This window comes from Contarinia nasturtii, unplaced genomic scaffold (genome assembly GCF_009176525.2).
Source record: "Contarinia nasturtii isolate CC-2019 unplaced genomic scaffold, AAFC_CNas_1.1 Cnas_scaffold_928, whole genome shotgun sequence".
Lineage (NCBI taxonomy): Eukaryota > Metazoa > Arthropoda > Insecta > Diptera > Cecidomyiidae > Contarinia > Contarinia nasturtii.
This window is the reverse complement of record NW_022198275.1, coordinates 1,796,076-1,818,248: the sequence shown is the minus strand read 5'-3', so window position 1 is coordinate 1,818,248 and position 22,173 is coordinate 1,796,076. Positions and strand designations below refer to the sequence as shown.

Here is a 22,173-nt window from a genome sequence, read left to right as displayed (position 1 = left end):
AATACACACAGCCAAACAGTGGATTACCGTTTGGATTTAGTGGCATTTTGTCTTTGCCAAGTCGCATCATCAATCGATATCACACTAAACTTTCGTAATTGAAAATTATTTCGACGTATTAAAAAATTATTACAGGTTTTCAAAGCGATTTATTTTCATTACAGATTTGAGTTATATTCACCTCGAGAAAATTCAAATGAGAAAAGAAAATCGATTTATAAGTTTTATCAAAGTTTTATTTTTCAAATTACTCTCAATTTTACCGCATCAACCGTTTATATTGAATAGAATTTCACGAGAGCATCGAATTCATTAACCATTACCAAATGCCTTGTTACATGCCATTTAATGCTGTACACATGTTTGTGCATTCACTCCCCCAAATACAAAAACCGAACAATCAAATTACATTATCTGTGGCGGCGTTGAGTTCGACGTGTGTGCGTATGAGTGCTACACACAAAATCAAATAAAATTTTAAATTAAAACCCTTGTGAATTTTAACTTTTCTACCTAAAACGATAGCAACGTCGAACTTCGTATTTCGACAGCACATAGCAGCAAATGTGTGCTCATAATCTGTGTGATATAATTGGTTTAATGTGTGGTCAAATGTCGGTAACCCCAAATGGGAAATGAGTTGTGTGTATCTGGTCAAGCAACACAGATCAAGAGATTTAAAATCATTTCGGAATGGATTAATTTGACCAAATTTAATATTCGTTGTCAAAAACCTGGGAACGGTTTTCGTTCTTCGTTTGGGGGATTTGACTAATTTAAAAATCAATTTTGGTAATTGTTGTAAAATGTTTGATTTAGATTTGCCTATACTTTACTAACATGCTAAGCCCGCATTCATGTTACTGTTGAACCAGGTTTATGTCGTGCACTACTTCGCCGCCTGTATCTGAATATGTTCTTCCCTTCGATTTAACATCTGTAAAAAAAGTCATGAAATATATCTAAAAACATTCTTTCTTTCGAAAAGTCATTTTCGCCATGCTTTGCCATCATCGTTAGTACAACAAGTGCTTTCTATTGCCGGCATTTACATTGCGAAATCATATTGCAAATCATTCTAAAACGACATTTGAATAAAACAAACATAAAAACAACACATTTGACATGTACAAATTACTTATTACCTGCTCTCTGTTTTACACATCGTGTAAAAAGTGTGATTTTCATCTTCGGTGTAATTTTTAAAAATGCGTGAAAATAATTTGTATGCAAATCAAAAATATATATATATATATACTTTATTCTTAGCAATAAACACACAAAAAATTCGAGGAGGGCAGAATGTTGCGACAGAGAGAAGGGTCCATCAAAAGCGCGAATAACATAACAAACGAACGTGAAAAGAAAAATCTCATAAAATAGCATTTTTACGCATTTGAAAGAATAAAAAAAACTTTTCACCGAAAATGTGCTGTACAAACAAAATGCTAATCTACACGAAAATTGCAGTGGCAAAAGTTAATATTTGGTTGTATATATATGCGATAAAATCCACTGTGATGATGGGTGTTTTGGTGATGATGATCATTTCGCACAACTGACGCAATTGTTGATTTTCAAAAGCAAAATATTACACGGTTTGCAATTGTGGTGTATTGGATGTGTGCAACAAACGAATTGTGTTTTATTTGGCATTGTAAAATAAAGGCAATCTCTAAATGGTGAAAGCAGGATATTTTCTATAATTTTGCATTCACAAACCTGCTTGAAAAGCGATATTCATAGCCATTCTGTGTATTACGTCATAAAATACAAATCTTTGGCATCGCTTCACCACTGTTAGAAATCAAGCAATTTGTTACCGTTATGAACAATAGCGTGAAGTGATAATTTGTCTAAAACGTTCTTTAAAAAAAGTCTTGTCTCAAAAATTGGTTGTTCCAGTCGAACCTTAGTTCGTATATTGAACAATTTTTCTTTAAAACGTCTCATAGTAGCTAAACAACCATGCTGTCGCAAATATGCGCAATTTAGTATTAATGATCGGAATTCCTTAAGGCCGAAATTCAAAATAATATTTCTGAACCTAAACATAATTTAATCAAAATGGTAATGGTGGCTGACACATTAAACTTCATGCTGTTAATTTATTATTATTCTCAGTCAGTCACATTGGCGCAATGGGATGCATAATGTTGGTTTGCGACACGTTTATGTTTCGAAATTCATCCACATATTATTCAATAAAAATTGATAAACAACATTGGCAATTTTTGGCAATTTTCTTTAAACGCAGCGGGTAACTTGTTTGCTGTTAGTAAATGATACGACATTGACGGTCAGTTTTACCAATGAAACATTAATTGAAATGAATCAAACACAGAGATTGTGTCGAGATATTTTCAGTTAGCTCGTTTAGTACATTTGTTGATTGAATTCGGTAGAGTGTAAACGTTTCATCAGTGTAAAGGGACGATAGCTCTCTTCATTCGTGTTTTATTTTCATTTTACTGAGATTTCGATGAAATTTGAAAAAATACCAATGTCTCGGCTAAATTGGCTAGTTTTAGGTATTGTTTTGTTATTATTTTGTTCACAAACTGTAAATTGTCAGCGTCGTGGTGGTCGTGGCCGAGGACGGACCAAATCAAGAGTAACATTTTTTTCATAATTTTCGATTTATCATTGCGAATATGTGTAGCGAAATATTTAATTTGTGTGTTATTTCTATTCAGGTGCAAATTGGTTTGCCCATCACCGGAAAATATAGAGGTTGATTTTTTTGAATATTTCTTGAAATTTAGCAATTTATCAAATTTTATATTTGATTGTATGCTTTGGTTTTATTTATTTCTCCAGATCCCGAAAGTGACCAATACTACAATCATGAACATGTAATTTCAATAAATTTTAAATCTACTTATTAAGGGAAACAATAAAATTAATTTTTGATGCTGATTTGACAGGGAGCAAAAATTACGCAAGCATCTCATTTTGATTATGAATATGTGTTGGGCCATAAAATAGCATTTTTGTGCGTAGCAACGGGAACTCCTCGTCCAGAAATCACTTGGTTAAAAGATGGTGCCGAATTATTCCAACATCCTTACATGCATGTAAGTATCAAAATTTGCTGGCTTTTCCGCGACATTCACTGAGTGGTGTGTTATTTTAATCGAAATTATGTGTGATTTACTGGGTAGGTGAATGAGTGGCGAATAGGCGATGATAAAATCAAATCAAAAATTGAGATTGATCCAGCAACTCAAATGGACGCAGGAGTATACGAATGTGTCTCCGACAATATGTAATCATATCATTCAAACGTGGTGGTTTAACAAGTGACTAATCAAATATATTTGTAGGTATTCCATTGACCGTAGAAGCTTCAAGACCGATTTCTCAATTGCATTTGATTAATGTTAAATGTGTGATCTTGGATTTGACATTCAACCTTCATACGAAGTTGGAGCGATTTTTATATAAATGTATGGAACAAAATATACAAATACAATTTGCAACAAAGTGAATAGTATTTCTCAGACGGAAATATGTATAATATTAATAAAAAAGACAATCAGTGTATTCTGATATGTATACTAGGCGTAAATTGCTGACTTTTCCATTATTATGATCAAATCTAGCCATCTTAAACGTCATGGAATGGTTGAAGACTTCAATCACACTTTTATTTGCTGCGTATTATCGGACACGTGTCCGCCCAGACATTGTACGAAGATGCTTTCGGTCAGCTGATGCATCACATCTGGCTCAGCTGCTATTTGTATGAGCGTGAATGTAAGGAGTGTGTATGGAAACTATAAAAGTTATTTTTGCTAACCTACATTAATGTTGTACAGTTTCTGTGTGTCTCAATTTTGGACTAATTCAAAATTGAGTGCATTTTGAAATATATTCCAAAAATAGATTTAAATATGGGCCTTGTTTGATAAGAGTGACACTGATATTGACTGGCAACAGTCGCTAAATAATAGAAGTTTCAAAATATATAAATTATCCAATCAAAATTGATAAACAACTCCACTACTTTGAAAGTAGTACTTTCATTGAATACAGTGGCTTACATTTTATTGAATGAGTTTTTTTTGCAGTAAATTCGCTGTTTACATTTAAAAAAAAAAAAAGAAATCAAGTACAGTACTCAAATTGGATTTTGCGAAGCTATTATAAAGTAAAAAATGAGTTTATTTGAAGTAACCAATCAAAATAAAAATATTCTTTTTAGCTTTATCAAGCGAATAAAATTACAATAAAAATTATTTCGTTTCTTTGATAATTTTTTCAATGTTCGATACGTCTCCCATCAAAAGATCCAAATACATTCTACGTAAATTGTAATATTTGATCATCAAATTCTTGGCACCAGCAAATTGCATTAAAATTGCTTGATGTGAGCCTGCATAGCGAGATGCGGCGAATTGTATGTCGGTGTGATCATATGGCGCGGTCATAGAATTCAATGTGTTGACAAGTGTATTTGAGTCCCTAACAAAAAGCTGTTTTTTTTAATTTAACATAGACACGATGTCAATGAAATTTGTCTGCAGCTTTGTGCTCATTCTTTTTATGCGCGGATGGTATTTCTGAACTAATTCAACGTGTTTTCTATCAAAATTATGCCATTTCTCTATCACTAAAGTGAAAACACCCGCGTCCTTTGAAAGATTTGCATTTATTTCAGCCAATATTACCTTTATCTTCTTTTCATTCTCCAACAGTTCTACCTTTGTTTGCAGTATTGAGGAGTCATCATTCCTTGGCAGACCATTTGAATTCCATTGAATGTTGCTTTCAATTCAGCTATCCAATCTATCCCTATGCTTGGAGCAACCGCTCTGGCTTTAATATCAAACTTTTCAATTATCGCTTGATAAGTAGTCTCACTCGTCGCAAATACCTGCTCAAATTAAAGTTTAAAGAAATAAATAGAAAATATAATTTCGCCGCAGACAATTTACCTGATCAAAGGCTAGCATGGCAAAGAACACCAATAGAGTATGCACCTTCATTGCTTTAGTTTCAAAAAACTCTTCGTATACTGCTCAGTGAAAAATTCGACTGTACCCAACAGGATTAAACAATTCCTTATATACGCACTTTTTATGAAAAGGGAATAATAGCGCATTAATAATGTATTGGCAATTAATAATTGATGAAATATTCGGTTGACGTCTTTATATATTACACTTGTAAAGTTTGAACAGTTTCAAACAGTTGGCAGCTGTGGATTAAAATCGTATCTATCGAAAAATATTTTCACGAATTCATTGTGTCATAGACAGACAAGAAATTTCAAAACCTATGGGGTAGACACAGAATATTTTGGCCAAATAAAAAGATATTAGAAAACTTTCAATACCTTACGCTACGGTTACGCTACCGCTTGCTGCATTATGCTACCATTACCCAAGCACTCAATTTGCACTGTTCATCCGGGGTATTTGCACCGTGCGTCAGTTACGAAAACACGAAACGGACTACGGAGCGAGACACGAAGTGTATTTTTGTTATGTAGCGTAGCAGCCTTTGCCATGCAAACAGCTGAAAAAGGGAAATAACGGAATAAGGCACAAGGAATGAAGCGTATATGCACATACACTACTTTCTTCGTGTCTCGCTCCGTATTCTGTTTCGTGTTTTCGTAACTGACGCACGGTGCGAATGCCCCGGGTGAACATTGCAAATTGAGTGCTTGGGTAGTACGCTACACACAAAAAACAGTAGTAGTAGAATTGTTGCCAAATTTGTATGAAATCTAAAATCTTTTGATTTGCATTCGCCACTTATGAAAACGTCACATGTTAATGTAGCGCTGTAAACAGTGTGTGTCCAAACATTATAAATCCGGCACAGGCTTACCTTTACCAATAGTATTGGTATTTTCATACAATTTTCACTTCTTAGTCCATTACGCTACGATAACGCTATGGTTACGCTACAAAAAAAAATCGAAAAATTCTACTTCAATCATTTTGATAGTACATATCTGTTTTTTCCTTATTAAAATTAACATGAAAATCAACATTCGATAAAAAAACTGATGAAATGAACATAAATTATTGCACACCAAAGGTGTGTAGATGGGGGTTAGCATGGACAGAAAAACATTAAATAAAATACGTGGAACAGTGGTAACTAGGTAAAGGAAACTGAAGCCCTCAGTCATGTTCTCTTTCTCTCGACAAAGGACATTGTGCGATGCAACAAATTGATGTGCAATCTACAGTGTCGTCGCATTTACCTGTAATTTTATTGTATCTACTTTGACAATAGACCCTTCAACTTGAACAAAACATAGAAGAATCGTAATAAAACTTCCTTTTTCTTGACTCAACGCCATAATCTCTGTGCAACCATCTTCTTTCAATATTTCTTTCTGTTTGTGTTTTGATGCAATTTTCATTTTTAACAGTAGAACAATAATTTTGACACCAGCCTGAACGGATGAATTAAGCAATTAAGAAAGTGAAAACGATGTAAGAAATGAAGAGAAGAAAAGTGAAATTATGATTTCATTTGTTAAGGTTTGAGCTATATTATATAGCCTATATATCAATGTCTTATCTCACAATTGAAATCAACCCATCAAATTGTTAAGTTACCTATTAAAATCTCCAAACGCCAGAAAACGATCAAAATGAACCTCTGGATACCAAGCAATAATCATAAACAAATATCATACTCCGATATATGTTTCAGTTGACAATAAGGGAGTGTACAAATAAAAACACATTTTTTGTTTGTTAGAGTGGTTTTTTATTGGTTTTTCTTCGAATTTTTTTTTTTTCATTTTTTTCCTTTCCTGTTTCAAATAAAATCTAAAAAATAATATAGAATAGCAATAATTATTATTTAAATTCCATGAATTTCGTTGCAATTTCATTTGCAGGCGAAAAGAAAATAATCGAATAAAAATCTTGATTCGGATGAAATTCGAATAATAATCCTTCCAATCGATCGTTGTACTAGTTTAATATAAAAATAATTGCGTATTTAACTTGAATAAACTGTTAAATAGATCTATTAATATAATAGAATTTTTCTTTCCTTGAATTTCATTTTTTTTCTTTATATGTTTGACAAAAAATTATATGTTGGAGCCAAATTGGCTCAGTCAATGCGTTTTTCAAAAGCAAAATGATATTATCAATTGGGCCATAAGTCTTGCGCAACAAAAATCGTAATTTTGAATGCGAGCATCAAAATGGTTATTTTGAAATGTAGTAGGGGTGCGTCGTAAAAAGCAGTAATTCCTCATCCATTGAAGCAAAGCAATATAAAGCACCTTCACCGATATTTGAAGTTAGCGAATGCAGAAACAATCCTAAATCGAAATAAACAAAACCCTCTTAAAGTGTATGATATCGTCTAACTGTCAATATTTCAGTTTACGTTAGGCACTTAGCTTTCAAGGCAAACACCGATTACTTATTTCAAACTTATCATTTTAAATCATGTGATCTGAACAGATCCACTTCCAGCTTAGTTATATAAATAAACGGATGTTATCGTCTATCTCGAGTGGCATAGTATTTTATTATTTGTGATGATCGATAGAAGCAAAATATATAATTTCTTTTCAAATACATTCCATGCGACCACCACCTGACATACTGAAATTGATTTTAACTATTACAATATCGCTATATATGATGACGTTTACTAAGCTCTTCGTGTACCTCAAAATATCATTTCACTTAATTTCTACTTGTTGTTAAAAGAACACAAAATTCATTCACATTCCAATTCATGCTGATTTTTCACAATTGTATATATCCTTTTTGTCAAACTTAAATCTACAGATCTATAGATTTCCTATAGGAAATACAATGCATGTATAAATGGTATAAATCCAGTTTTTTTTTTTTAATTCTTCGAATCGTATTTTTTAAATTTATAAATTAAGAGAAATAAAAAAGATATACGTAAACCTTCGAAATCGAATGAAAAGCGATAGAAAAAAAGAAAAAAAGCAAAAAAAGCAGTCTTAACTATTACAAAAATAAATGGAAAAATAAAGAATAAATGAATACAATTATATCAAAACAAAAAACATTCCACATGCACTTAAGCTAAATGTGTGGGGTGCTGTAATACAGTTTCTGTAGAGTGACCGGTTCAACGAACACCCCTTACCCCGATGTTTTGTTTCTTTCTTCCTCTTCTCATCCTGTAATAATTCTCTTGAAATCTTGTTTGTATGTGTGTGTGTACTCCATCGTTAGTTCAGGTGCTGTGTATGAACAGCGTGCCCGATGGCGTTACTAAATCTTACTTATGTTCAAATTCACTTTTTCAATAAAGCAATTTCACTACGTATCGATGCAATAAATTCATACAACGGTGTGCCGTATTCAATCGGCGATCGAATTCGATGATGAATTTTTCATTTCTCAATGGAAGAAATTTGCAATTGATTTACGCATGCCTTATCGACTTTTATCAGTAAATAATTTCTATTTTGTTATAAAAACCATGTCACTGTGGACAATTTCTATTTTATGATAAATCGATAAAATGAATTTGTTTGTGTATCATTTCATTCTCTCTGTTTGTATCGTATTTCATTCGTTCAAATTGGTGGTGGTCCACGAACGTAACGCAAATGAGGCGATAGACTCCATGCAAAATTATTCGCACCATCACAACAGTGTGGCTCCATGAAGCATGCTGCACAGAACAAAGCGATCAACGCCAATTGAACTGGCACGGCATATTTTGCGACGCGCCAACTCCATGTTCCTTTTTCGTCAGCATCTTCAACGATGGTGTCATCCTTCGGATCGTCTGGATCTGGTTCGGATGCAGTTGTCATCATATCGTATTGATTTGAAACGGCCAACGGCATTTTTGGTGTGGCCATCAATGAAATTCCATTTGTACCGCTTGAATTTGTTCGTCTTCGTTGCTTTCGTTTGCTACAGAAAAAGAAAATTAAAAGACATTATCACGTTAATTCGTTTATGCTAAAATGTGTTGTAACTAATGAAGTCATAAAAGAAATCCCAAATTACGCACAATTTTCTAATTATTTCAAAGATATTTTCTTGAAATGTGCACCATTGCCTAAATGTCACCTAATGAAGATATGCTTCATGTATTATTAACAACGGCCCTAAGAGAATACCTCAAACTCTTTATAATTCGAAAGAAGGGAAGTAAGTCATAAATGTACACATATGAGCACTTAGACGCATACTCATATCCCGAATAAAATCAACGGCTCGTGCGAACCCGGAATGAAATGAATAAATAAATATTTTTGAGATCGTTGTAACGGAAACATAATTGACCGTATCGGCTGAGAACTCTTCCATCTTATGTGTTCGTGTGTGTGTCTGTGCATGGATAAAAGAAGTGCAAACATTGCGCTAAATGTTTATTGCATAACATGGCCGTTGAGAGAGAAACTTTTATCCAGAGAGCGATTTGAGACACATAAAAACGCACTTTGTTCCATTTTTGATCAGAGAACGTCGTCGACTTGATTATGTGTTGCACAAAATGTACCATACTACTTCCTTTCGCCGCCGCCACCATCACCATCACCGACTGCAATGGCATTTCATGTGTTGTCTTGCACAACGTTAATCATAAAATGTTCTTTTTGTCTGCAGTGGCGGAATGATGATGTTCATAAAAAATAGATCCATTTTCGCATTGCTTATGGAACGGTAGAAAAAATTCTTGACGTTAAATGCGGATAATGTTTGCATCGGGAGATATAATTACATTACTATTGTTAGTCGGGCAATAATAATATTCGAGGGTGCACACCAGCCACGATGACAAACGGCAGGGTAGAGAAAGAGAACGTTCAGTATGGTTGTAGTGTTGGTATAGACATTAAAACTTAATTCGTACTTTTTATTGACGGGATCTTAACGGCTTCTTATGTACTTTGCACACTTTGTAAGTGCATCGAGCACACGGCAGCCACCCGAAAAACTCATAATGCAAAGTCATGTTTTAATGCCATTTGTTGCGGTGAATTTTTATGAAGGGACATTTTTATGGCTCCTTAGTTTAACAATTAAAAACCCAAAATATAAATATGCTACAAAATACAATAAAACAAGAAATTTATCGTTCCGAAAAATATGATGAACATCTTCAAATATTATGGCAAAGTGATGATTTTTATTTTTCGTAACATTTTGTCATTGCAATGTAATTTCAAACGTGTTATAAAACACGAAGAACAAATTTTTTTTAACAGACATTTTATTGTTCTTTTGAATTTTAATGAAAACCATTTTTGGAGCACAAGGTGAACGGGATGAAAATCAGTCGTTTTAATAAGATATTACACTCTTGGGATATGTGACAGAAATCTACGTAAATCATCTTAAAACATTTTTATTTTCAGCACTTTTGGCAAAGAAAAGACATTCGTTTTTGCGTTGTTTTCGCATGTACTTACTTTACTTTCTTACTGCTGTAGACTTTGTGTAAGAACTTTGTGCGACAAATTGCATTAAAGAATTACCGTAATCGTCAAACAACTTAAGATTGTGTTAATTTTCTTATTTGAATGCAAATATTCATTGTTTGTATAAATCTGTTTGTTTGGTCGTTGTCTTGCAACAGTCGACTCGAAAATTATTGCATACGATTATCTAGTGTATCAAGTGACAATTTTTAAGCACTTTTTACACTTTGGTGTGTCTTGGTTTTTATTTCAAAAAAATTTACATATTACCCTCAGGGAAATTATTCAGACTCAGTAAGCGAGCACTGTTTCTTAGTATAACACTTCAGACATGACATGAACTCGACTCTTCTTGCCATATCTAATTAAAATTCATTGGCAAACAAATTGTGAGAAGAGACGTACATACATCTACCTCATCTTCATCAAATGAGCCAGCCCATAAGAAACGTAGTTCCGATACGATAAAATTATAGGTCATGGATGAATTAAAACTTTGTCTTAAATCGAATAGAAATTAAATCAGATTGAGGGCAATACATGTGGTATCGTTTTCCAATTAGAAAATTAAAATAAATCTTCTCATTTCGGTGAATTTGCATAAAACAAATTATTCCTTTTTATTTTCTCTTCGTTTTTTTGGTGCGTAATTTGAATTTTTCGGAAATTACTTCTTGATTGGTAGAACATAGATTGGTGGGTAATACAATTTGTCTATATACTTACTTGGGTGTTGTACGTTTTGTTGTTTTTGCTTTAACGTTGATAATTGGAATTTGGAAATTAATTGGCTGTTGATTAATGATGTTTGCTGCTGATGCATTCGAGACAATTGCATCTAAATGTGATGTCGATCCAGTTGTTTGGCTGGCCGTGGCCAAGCGATTCGGTTGAGAGACAGCCGTTCGGATGATCAATTCACGGCAAGTTTCTTGAAGTGAACGCAATTCAGCTTCGGCCATTTCCATGCGTTGGTTGATGGAATTGAGCGCTTCGCTGCCTGGAACTAGGGCCTGTTCAAGCTGTTTGGCAAGACGACGAAGTGCACCAAGACGTCGTTCACGCTCAGAAAGGCCATAATCGGAACTACAACCACCATCCGAAATACCACTGTCCGACAACGAACCGTTCGATGGTAAATTGAACGCCATCGCTCCGATGTGACTCAATTTTGGCTGAGACGTTGTATTCTGCAAGAGAAAAAAATACATTCATAATAAGATATTTTTGTTTTAATTTTGATAAATTAAATTGAAACTACAATTGACACGCATGGAATCGGAAATTTTGAACTTATTATGCCTCCAAGTGAATAAATGCCATTTGATTTATTATTTTTATTTTGTCACTTACAAGATTTTTTTCCCAACTACTGTGTTTAGACGTGACTTGAGAGCCAAATCAAATGGGCAGAAACGATTTGGTCGCTTTTCTAACTGGCGACGAAAAAAAAAACGAAGCCTTGTATGCAAAATCATATTCAAAGTCATTTATATATGCCTTCTGAAACGCATGCAAATTTTTGCAAAGATAATCTTCGCGCTTCAATTGCATTAAATTTGGCTGGCAAAATAACATATTGTTCACATAAACCTATTCAATCGCTTCAAGCGTTTTGCTTGAATAAAAAAAAAATCGGCAAGAGAAATGGAAAAGTCGCCGTTGAGGCTGATTAATGATGCTAAATATGTTATTTCATTCATTTTATGTCAAATCTACCAAAAATGGCCATTTATTTTATTTCGGTATTTACAGTTCAGTGAAATTGAGCCGAGACACTGTAACCAGCCGAAGAATTCAATCCCTTTTTTTATATTTGAACAAACAACACATATCAAACATATTTGAATCGTTCTATATGCAAAATAGTTTTTCGTTTATCCATTGAACTGAACAATATTCACAATCGTTCGAATATATTTTCATGACAAACTGTACGGAAATTTGTGATATCAAGACGAATTATTCAACGCAATGCTTCTGTCTTTTGCTGTGAATTCATTTGACGATGTAAGTACTAACGCACATGCATGACAGAAAAAAAAATGAAACAAAGGCCTAGCAAGACATTAAGAAATGAAAATTTTAACGACTCTGCAATGTACAATTACGAGAAAGGAGCCGGTCGGACAATATAATCTAAAATTATGGTTTCACTTTAATCATTTTAAGTGTGTATTATTGCGTTGCTCAAGTACCAAGATATTGAAATAAACACGTACACTCGCGAATAGTTCTACATACGGCAAGAAAACAATGCAATTCGTTATTAATATTTTTTGTGTTCTATAAACCAGTTTTTTTAGTTGTTGGCAAAAAAAGGGGGCATCAATGCAATAGTTGGCATGAATTGCTTTGATCCAATGATTTATAGAAGTTTCCCTTTCGAAATTATTTCGATCTTGATTTAGATTCGTTCATTTTCAATTGATTCTGCAGGAAGTTGCATTGTGTGCGTGTGTGTGTGTGTGGATGGGAAGGTGAAGAAGAGGATAAAAAGAAAAAGGAACTTTTTCCAAACGAATGCAGCGCAATAGATGAGTTAATAAAAGCGTGAAGAATCTCAATCAAGTCGATTGGGTAAAAGTTATTGTTTGCTTCATTCAAACGTAAATTGAGTTAGAGGTCAAGTAAATGGTTACTGAAAATTGAAGCAACGCAATAAGAGGAAATAATACAAAGAAAATTGAACTCCCCTTTGCAGATGCATGAATATCGCGCTCACACCGATAACGAAGAAAAAATAACCATAATCATGAAGAGAGAGAGAGAGAGAGAGAGAGAGAGAAAGAAAAGTTGCAATCTTTTCTTGGAAATCGAGCGTTCGATATATATTTTTGTGAATCAGCAATATTATAATAATTCTCATTTCCGTTCGATGTGCTGCTGCCGTTCGTCGGCTCTACACAACACACTCACTCACTCACTCACCATTGCAATGTGTGATGCATGAAGTGATAAATTTGTTCACATTGTGATTCTCTCAAATCCCCGATGTGATTCAACTTATCACCCAAAAAAAAAAGTGTTCGCCGCCAATGGTAGCGTTAGATCAACATGAACCATGTATTTTTCATGTTGTTCAATTCAGTGAGTTGGCAAAGTACAAAGTACCCGTTTTACCTAATGCAATCAATAGAATTGGCCGTTGATTCGTTGTTGTTATTTTGCAACACAGAAGTCGAATTTACGAGAATGAAATACAGGCGTCTGCAACTGGTGTACCATGATGTTGGATGGAAAATAGCATCGATGAGTGAGAATAGCGGAAAACAAGAGAAACAACGAATATTTCTATGATATTCGTTTATAATAAATAGTACATTCAAAACGTATCCGCAATACATTGTTCGGCAGTTGCTTTCGGAATAAAGGGGTTGATTCGTTTTATTATATAATACCTTCTGATTGCGAATGTTACTAGAATGAGAGTGAAAACGAGAGAGAGAGAGCATGTGGCGTCAATGATGAAAACAACGACACCAAAAACAAATGTTTCCGTCATCACATTGAGCCGCACATTCACTTGGTGGCCGCCTTTACTTATGCGAAACGCGGCTCACCCTCGATTTTGTGCAACAACAAAACTGAACATTCACCCTGTTTTAGCTAATTTACAGTATGGTACATGCCGACAATACTCGATCAATATGCCATATCATCAAGTGCACAAAGTCAAAATGATGATGGAGAAAAGAAGAAGAAGAAAAAGTTTTTGTGTATAACATTAATTTGCGTTAATGAGTGCCTATTAAACTAAATGAAGATGAATTAAACGCCTGTCATAAATTGACTGCGCTTATTTTTGTCAATGAATCCATTAACTTGTTCACTGTATACGGCAATCTTTTCAGGCATCATCATTTTTATGATGAGAGGTCGTGAGGAACTCATTCGTGTGATTTTTACGGTTTACTTCGATATGTTGCCGTTACATTTTTCGATAAACATTTTCGGATTGGATTGTGCCAAGGGATGAATATTCCCATGATATAAAATACAAATTGAAGCATTTGTTCGACTGTTATCTTTGACTTATCAAATTCTTCTTTGGGTTTATGGATAAAATTGAAGATTTTACTTATTAGATTTAATATAAAAATTTCAAATTGAAGTGTTTTTTTTCAAATGCAAGCCTTCGGTGTATTTTCAAGGTGCCAAATTTTATTCAAATAATATTCCGATTGAATATTTCGATGTATTTGGTCTGAAAATCTGAGAGTAAATCGGGCCGTATGCGTTCTTTTTTTTCGTTTGGTTCAGCTCGGAACGTTCATTGATTTGGCATTTCAGTCACGTTAGAGCCATTTTTCACTATCTTTTTCACGCAGCATGTGCGTTAATGCAAACGGTGAAAATCGATATGTGGCGCGCGGGTATTCTCAAATTTACGTGCGCAAACATCAAATACGGTTCGTCTCTTCGGGCTGAATGAATTGCATTCGACGGGCAAACCGAAACTCTCTGGTTTGGAAATCTAATGGCACCTTGAAAACGGTCAAAATATTATCGATTTTTTTTTCTTGCTGTGCACGTACATCGACAGACAATACTATACCATCCCGTCGGCCATATTTTTGGGAAATGATATTTGTTCACCTGAAAACGTGCGTTCTTTTTTTTTGTCTTTGGCATTGTACGCGTGATCATACTCATTGATGTATAAAACACACTAAATAGTCATTCTAAGGGTGAAAAAAGAGTGTGAGATCCTGTACCTGTTGGCTGGTTGCCGTTGCTATGTTGTTTTGATTGTCCATTTTCTCGGAGAGACGCTTTGCAACTTCCTTTACATCGTATGCCAAATTATTGCTAATCACATCGGTTCCCATTTCCAATGCACCGGTCAGACGTTTCAATGCACCTGTGTCTTTGCCCAACACCTCTTTAAATTCATTGATTCCATTCTCGAACTGTTTCCATGCAATCAACGATGTAGTTACTGATTCCAAACGATTTTTTACTCTGCGATAAAAAACGAGAAAAAAAGTATGAATAAATAAAATAATCTATTAGAAATAATTCAAGCATTTTTATCTTCATTCCGAAAATGGACCGTTGCATTTGAGAGTAAATTTTGTGGAAAATTATTTACTGCGGTCGGGCAAATTGTCGAAATAAATGTCCAAATTATTCGGAAATAGAAATGATTGACTCATGTAGCGTCAGCCAAACAGCGGTGAGTGATAGTTGTCAAACGAAGAAAAATGTAATCGAATCAAAAGGCACACAAAGTTTTCCAAATAATTTAACCTAATCAAATGATGTTTTATTATACACCCATACGACGATATGTAAGGGATTTGCCGTTCTGTAATTTTTCTTATTTCGTCTGTTTCTTTTTGGTTTTATGATGGAACCCAAAGCGAAACGAAAAAAAAAAATTATTGGCATGTTGTTGCATCAAATTCGAATCATTTTGTGTATTACGTAAAGATAGAGAAATGAAAAAGAACGGGAGTTTTAGAGAAATGTTGTATAAGAAACAAATAAGCGACAGCGAGCTTGTATTAGTTTTTCAACGCCCATAATAATTCAACCGCAATGGGAATAAAATGATATGGACAGTTTGAAATTATGACATACGGAAAAAATCATGGGTGACTAGGAGCCTTGTGCACCGCACACGCACAAAAAGAAATCCATTTTTAGAGAAAGCAACAAGAAAGTGCGTATACACACAAAACGTATTTGGTCGTTGTCCCTTGCAAACCGTGTCAAATACACATCATAGATCCGTTGACCAAATGCACATTGTGCGTCGTCGGCTATGAAAGCGGGTGTGTTGATCCGATATTTAATGCGCTTTTCTATTCAATCTGGTAATAAAATCATTATGGACATTGTTTTTAGCATAAAAAAGTCATCAGAATGAAATGTTGAGCAATTTCATTCTATTTGTGCTCGATATTAGTGTATATCATTTTTTTTCTCTGTCGGATGCAATTTTTGGGCAAAAGGGCCAAATAAAACCGATATACATGTTGCTTGATGGAATATGGATGATGTGTGGACACATGCAGACAGTGACGAGAAATAGAGAGCGACAGGGAGAGCAAGAAAAAATGTAGAAAAATGAAAACGAGAATTATTAAGAGAAAAATCTGGGGAAAAAAATGAAAAATTATTGGAGCTTACTATCGTTGAAGATGATGGTCAAAGTCAATGCGAATGCGTATATTGTAACATATGGTATTCGCTCGAACACACACACACACACACACTTTGACTTTTCTTCATGCGATAGTTTCATAATTTATTACATTCGGTTGTGCAATTTCTCGGTCGTATAAACAAAACTTTTTCACGTCAGATAAAACTGTCGCACTCATTTTTTTCATCTATCGTGTGTGCCTCTTTTGTATCGGCGAGTCATTACTTTAGCTCGAAGTAAATTTATGATTCTTTCTTTTGGCACAATCAAAAAGTGTTTGGGTCTCCAGTTGCCTTTGTCCAACCATTTTATTCGAATTAGTTTTGTATTTGTCAATAATAATAAGTTGAGTACGAGGTCACTCTTTCGATAAAACTTTATGAGAACCGAAGAAAAATGATTCGCAACATTACATCGAACAAATCATTTGAGCGCAATTTTCGGGTGACCATTTCATAATATCGTCGGTTTAATTTCATACTTCTCCGAAAAATAAAATAAATGAACAGCTTACTTCATAATACATCACTAAAACAATGCAAAGCTGCAAAATTTGTTTTCGCATCATTCTAAAAATGCCGTGCAATAATAGAAATTAACATTTTTCTTTCTCCGACCAAATGTAATTTCCATAAATAGACCATTTTTCTTCGGCTCAAGCAAATATTATTTCGTTATCTGACAGCCCAGTTAATATTCGTTGCCTTGAGCAAGAAAAAGAGACAAAAACAAATTCGCCGACATCCGAAAAGAAAGCCAACCGTGGAGAAGAAAAAAAACCCGCAGATAAAAAAAGACGCACGAGAAAAAACAACAATAGTATGTATTTGCACAACATACAACAATGACGAACGAAGGGAGTGAAATTGGCATGCAGACAAATAGGTAATGCACCAATACCTAACCTATTACACATTTCAACTGAGCGACGTGCTCTCGGCGCGCCAAGTGTTTTTCTCTATTTCTCATTTCTTCGAAATGTGAAAGCAAGTGAAATTGCCAAATGATGCAGGAGTTGACAAAGAACAACTAAGAAAAAAGAGAAAACAGAAAATAAAGCCAATCGATGGCCAGTCAGTCAGATGCGTATGTTTTGTTTATGTTGACTACAGAGTCAGAGGGCATGCTATAATATCTGTTGGGCACAAGTTCGAACCCTCGTCTTTGGTTTGGATTTTCACACAATATATAATCAAATGATTACGTCCGATTGTGTTCTATTGCTGTGCGTGCGCCCATATGTATGTACGCACATCCAAAATTCACAATGAAAATTGAGATTTATTGCTTCCGATTTAGCCGTCGGGCATTTCGCACATTCTCTCAAAGCGGCGATCATGTTGATTTTTCATTAATGTCCGCTTTTCATCATTCGACAGTTAAATCAACAACAACGAAAGAAAATAAAAAGCACAATCCATTGCAAACTAAATCTATGGATCCGATTTTGATTTGCAAAGTTTTATTTCATTTTCAAACAGTGTGACAATAATGCGAACTAATCGTCGGAAATGGTCATATGGAGTTGGAAAAGGAAATGTGCATATTGACCTGATAACCTCCGTTTACGATGTTCATCTCAAACCCATCAAATAAATGTCACTTAAGAAAGTTATACAATTCACTGGGCTGTATAAAAATGGCATTTGAAATTTACCTCTCGTCAGCTTCATCCCACACCTTATACATGTTGCCCACTTCGTTTTTCAATTGTTTGTGTAGTTCTTCATTAAATGTGCAATCATCGGCATCGATTGAAGTGCCAACAGCGTTCGATGATGATACTTCTTTGATTGTTATTGTTGACGACTCAAGTGTTGAATCTTCGGCCGAATTTCCATTTTCATCTGCATTGCCGCTATCAATTGATGTTGTAGTCACAGCAGTTTTATTGGCTGCCATTTCGATTTGTTTACGTTTTTCATGACGTGTCAACCAACTGTGAACGGATGCATTCAGACGCAACATCGATGAACGATATGTATGCAATTGAGCCTTTTCGTCCTGGAAAGAAAAGAAAATTTAACAAAATTAAATCGATTGGAAATATATATCGTTTTTTTTTTTAAAGCAAATCCGATTTCAAATAACCAATTTCAATTGAAAATTGGAAATCGCATCAAACTTTTAAATTATTGACTCTTTCGAACCCCTTTTCGAGCATTTGCACAGGAAATTTATTTATGCGCTTTAAGGAAAATTTTCAATTTATCATTGACGCGTAACCGTACACAAATACACAATTGAGTGTGTAGTACGAATTTGTCAGACGCCACACAGCATTATATCGGCACTCGTTCGTGGCATGTTCCCAAATGGAATGTTCCGTATCATTTCCGTAACATCGCATTTTGCATACGGTGAGTTCAGCCTCCCACTTGGCAAACAATCACCAACTTACAACAAGTATTACACATATTTGACATATGTTTGGTGTCGCCATGTGTTATTTATTGCACTTGATAGTAAAATAATTGGGGAGAAAATGCTCTCTCGATTTCTATTGTTTTTGTTTTGTTTCAGAGTTTTATTGTTTTCTGTTTTTTTTTTTGCTTGTCAAATTTTACATATTGCCCATGCTGTGTGAACCTTCAATATTTACGAGCATACATAACGGCTCCCAGTGAAATGTAGAGCCAAAGAGGGAAAAGGAAAGAGGAACTTGGAGAGTGAAAGATGTACACCAATCGAAATGAGGATATTTGTGGAACAAATCTAAAACCGCACATATACATTTACAGTTATGACTATTGCTCCTAATTGAGGCCGGCATATTGCTGTGAAAACAAACATTCTCAAACCATCACCAAAACGACAAAGCGGTTTAATTACATTTTGTTCGAAATCCAAACGACATTTTTATGATTTATGACTCCAAATGGTTTCACTTGTTCACTATATATAGTGAAATAGTTCCGTTCAACGTTGTAATCTTCTTGTGACTTATAAAACTTTCTTCGATGATACTGAATTAATTAAATATCGTTCATACCGCAGTAAAATATCATATAAAATCAATATGCGATCAAAATGTTTGCCAGTTAAATGTCCAACAGAAGCCGTAGTAGCACATTTTATTTTGAATCAAAATTAAGGTTGAAAAACGTATATAATTCAGCATTAAGCGCAACTCGGATGGTGTCTTTATAAATGGAAACAATGAATGCAATTGCAAATGCTGTTTAATAATAATATTGAATGTGATATGAAAAGACTGCAATTTTAATGACAATGATGGCTCAATTTTCGTATGGGTGTTCTTTAAATAATATTTTTCTATTAGCCTGGTGTCGCCTCTTTCATTCTTTTGCTAATCAACGTCGTTCATTCGAAGGGTTCTTCGTTTGCAAACATATACAGCTTACAAATATACGCATGAAACGACACACAATGTAATTTCGACATGTTATTATTACTATTGCCAGTGTGCAGCTATTACTTTACGGGGATGTGAAACGGAGTGAAAAGCGAGAGTCAAGATAGACAATTCAAGTCACGTGTTTACCTTAATATTCTTCATTTCATAAGTTTACAAAGATTCTACCGAAAATAATGTATTTTCATGTAAATTTTCTCTCGACTGACAATGTATAGACAGAAAAAAGAACGCCATCATTCCATCGTGTAGCCCACATTCGCCGTTCTATCTGCTTCCAATCATTTATCATATAGATTTTTCTATTAATATGTATTACTTGTTCTCGCTCTCTCTCGCTCTCTCTCTCTCTCTCTCTCTCTCTCTCTCTCTTATTCATTCAGCATTTCCAAATATACCGTGTCAATGACATTTTCACACATATACACACACGATCACGACTAATGAAAACGCCGAACGCGTATTACTGCCGCTTATTAAGAGATTTTTTCTTCTCGTTTTATCGTAATTTTGTCTGTCTATTCCTTTTCCGTAATGACAATGACAAAAGAGATATAGACCTAATAATCACCACAATTCGCCAAAGAAAACTTAATTGAGATATTAGAGAACTTTCTAATGAATAATAATATTTCGTCTCTTTTTTCTGACTCCAAGTTTAATAAATTATAATGAAATGATAAAAATAATTGCATGTGATAGAGATGCCACATTTATCCCATCGAAAATTTAATTTTATTAATAACGAATACATTGAACGACACTGCGCCTGAAAGCAGTATTCAATTTGGATTTGAAATTTTAAGAAACGGAATTATGCTTGGTTGGCCGGTTGTCAAACACTGTTCGATTTTCGGTTTGAATGAAAGATGTCACGTTGTAATGAAATCGTAAAATGTCCAACATCCAATTCCCTTCACGATTGGGAAGAACATCGAAAAAAAACCACATTTGTTTTGTTTCTAACCGCTGTATTTCATTTTATAGTGTGACTGGAATTGGTGCGACTATGAAATGGGGAAAATAGCATTTCGATGTTTCAGTACACAATTTTATTGCTACTTGTGAACGAGATAATTTCAGCATTGAAATAGAAACACAAGCAAAACGACGAAGAAGAGAAAAAAAAATCATTTATTGAAAAAGAAAGTGAACTTCGGATCCAATCCATAAGTAGTATGTTTATTGCGAAGTGTGAGCGAGGTTTTTGGTGCAGAAACAGCACTTTTCAATTGTACTTTATACACACATGATGCATAGTGTATTATCGCTATTCTGTTGTTGTTGATGATGATAATAATGTTGCGCTCATCGATTTTTAGCATTAACAAAACAAGCAAATTGAGTACGATTCTCGGTGACCACAGCAATAAATAGAGTAAATGCACATACATCGTTTTCTTACTCTCGCTCTTTCTATCTCTCCTCTCATGTGTGTCACTTTGTCACCCGTGTCCGGGTCGTGCAAACATAAAAACCAAATTTACGATGATTAAACTGGGCTGACACAAGACAAACTCACAATCGCAACGGGATTATTCCAGTGAAATGGACACATTTTCAGCACGATTTTCTTTATGTGTGATCGATTCGAAAGGAGTCGATGTCATTCGAAATTTATGCTGACGTCAAAATTGTGCAGATGAACCAATTGAAGTTTTATGCACCAAATCTACTTTTAATTCTCATAGTTTCGTATCTTTTTTTTCTAATCTCAAATTTTTTTTTGGACTTTGATACACATTTTTGTTGTTGTTGAAAGTTCACTTTAAATTGTGTCGATAATTTTATTTACTTTCTAAATGCATACGATAGAGAAAAATGAAAAAACTCACCTTTGCTTCCTGGATGGCAAACTGAATTGCTGATTCGGTGTCCAAAGTCGATTGTGATGTTCCGATTTTATTCAATTTGTCGACAAGTGTAGCCATCTCCTCCTGCGATTGTTTTACAAATGATTCGTTTTCGCTCCAATGCAGCAAACTTTCCCAAGACGAAAGCAACTCTGCAAGTATTAGTACAAATTACGCGATAAAAAAAAGAGAGAGAAAAAGAGTCATTTATTAAAAAAATGGAATAAATGATTATTTACTTTTCATTTTAATCACAGAATAAAATGTTGTATGTAATGTTTGTTCGATGTGGAGACCAAAACAACGAACGAAAAAAGATGTGAAAACGAACAGTTAAAACGCAACGAGTTGTTAAATGCTATATGCATGAGATATC

The 22,173-nt window shown here is 34.4% G+C and overlaps 2 protein-coding genes across 3 annotated transcripts in view; one reads left to right on the top strand and one right to left on the bottom strand.

Annotated features, from left to right (window-relative positions):
* Positions 1–2,396: 2,396 nt before the first annotated feature.
* Positions 2,397–3,989, top strand: LOC116342935 (immunoglobulin domain-containing protein oig-4-like). The gene is made up of 6 exons (XM_031770758.1): positions 2,397–2,614; positions 2,697–2,733; positions 2,821–2,855; positions 2,928–3,077; positions 3,165–3,268; positions 3,327–3,989. The coding sequence occupies exons 1-6, from the start codon at positions 2,483–2,485 to the stop codon at positions 3,379–3,381; spliced, it is 513 nt and encodes a 170-aa protein (XP_031626618.1). The 5' UTR covers positions 2,397–2,482; the 3' UTR covers positions 3,382–3,989.
* A 3,952-nt stretch (positions 3,990–7,941) lies between these two features.
* Positions 7,942–22,173, bottom strand: part of LOC116342976 — a 120,439-nt gene continuing 106,207 nt past the window's right edge. For both annotated transcript variants that reach the window (XM_031770822.1, XM_031770821.1), the window contains 5 exons: positions 21,780–21,949; positions 18,226–18,572; positions 15,133–15,379; positions 11,141–11,604; positions 7,942–8,900 (listed from right to left, as the gene is read on the bottom strand). In XM_031770822.1, coding sequence (XP_031626682.1) covers positions 8,555–8,900; positions 11,141–11,604; positions 15,133–15,379; positions 18,226–18,572; positions 21,780–21,949 — 1,574 coding nt within the window. In that variant the 3' untranslated portion in view covers positions 7,942–8,554. The remainder of the gene's footprint in view (positions 8,901–11,140; positions 11,605–15,132; positions 15,380–18,225; positions 18,573–21,779; positions 21,950–22,173) is intronic.

Excerpts from the sequence above, each read along its gene's own strand:
- LOC116342935 (XM_031770758.1), top strand. The coding sequence starts at position 2,483 with ATGAAATTTGAAAAAATACCAATGTCTCGGCTAAATTGGCTAGTTTTA. Across the intron at positions 2,615-2,696 it reads GAGGACGGACCAAATCAAGA|GTGCAAATTGGTTTGCCCAT; the intron begins GTAACATTTTTT and ends ATTTCTATTCAG. Across the intron at positions 3,269-3,326 it reads GAATGTGTCTCCGACAATAT|GTATTCCATTGACCGTAGAA; the intron begins GTAATCATATCA and ends ATATATTTGTAG.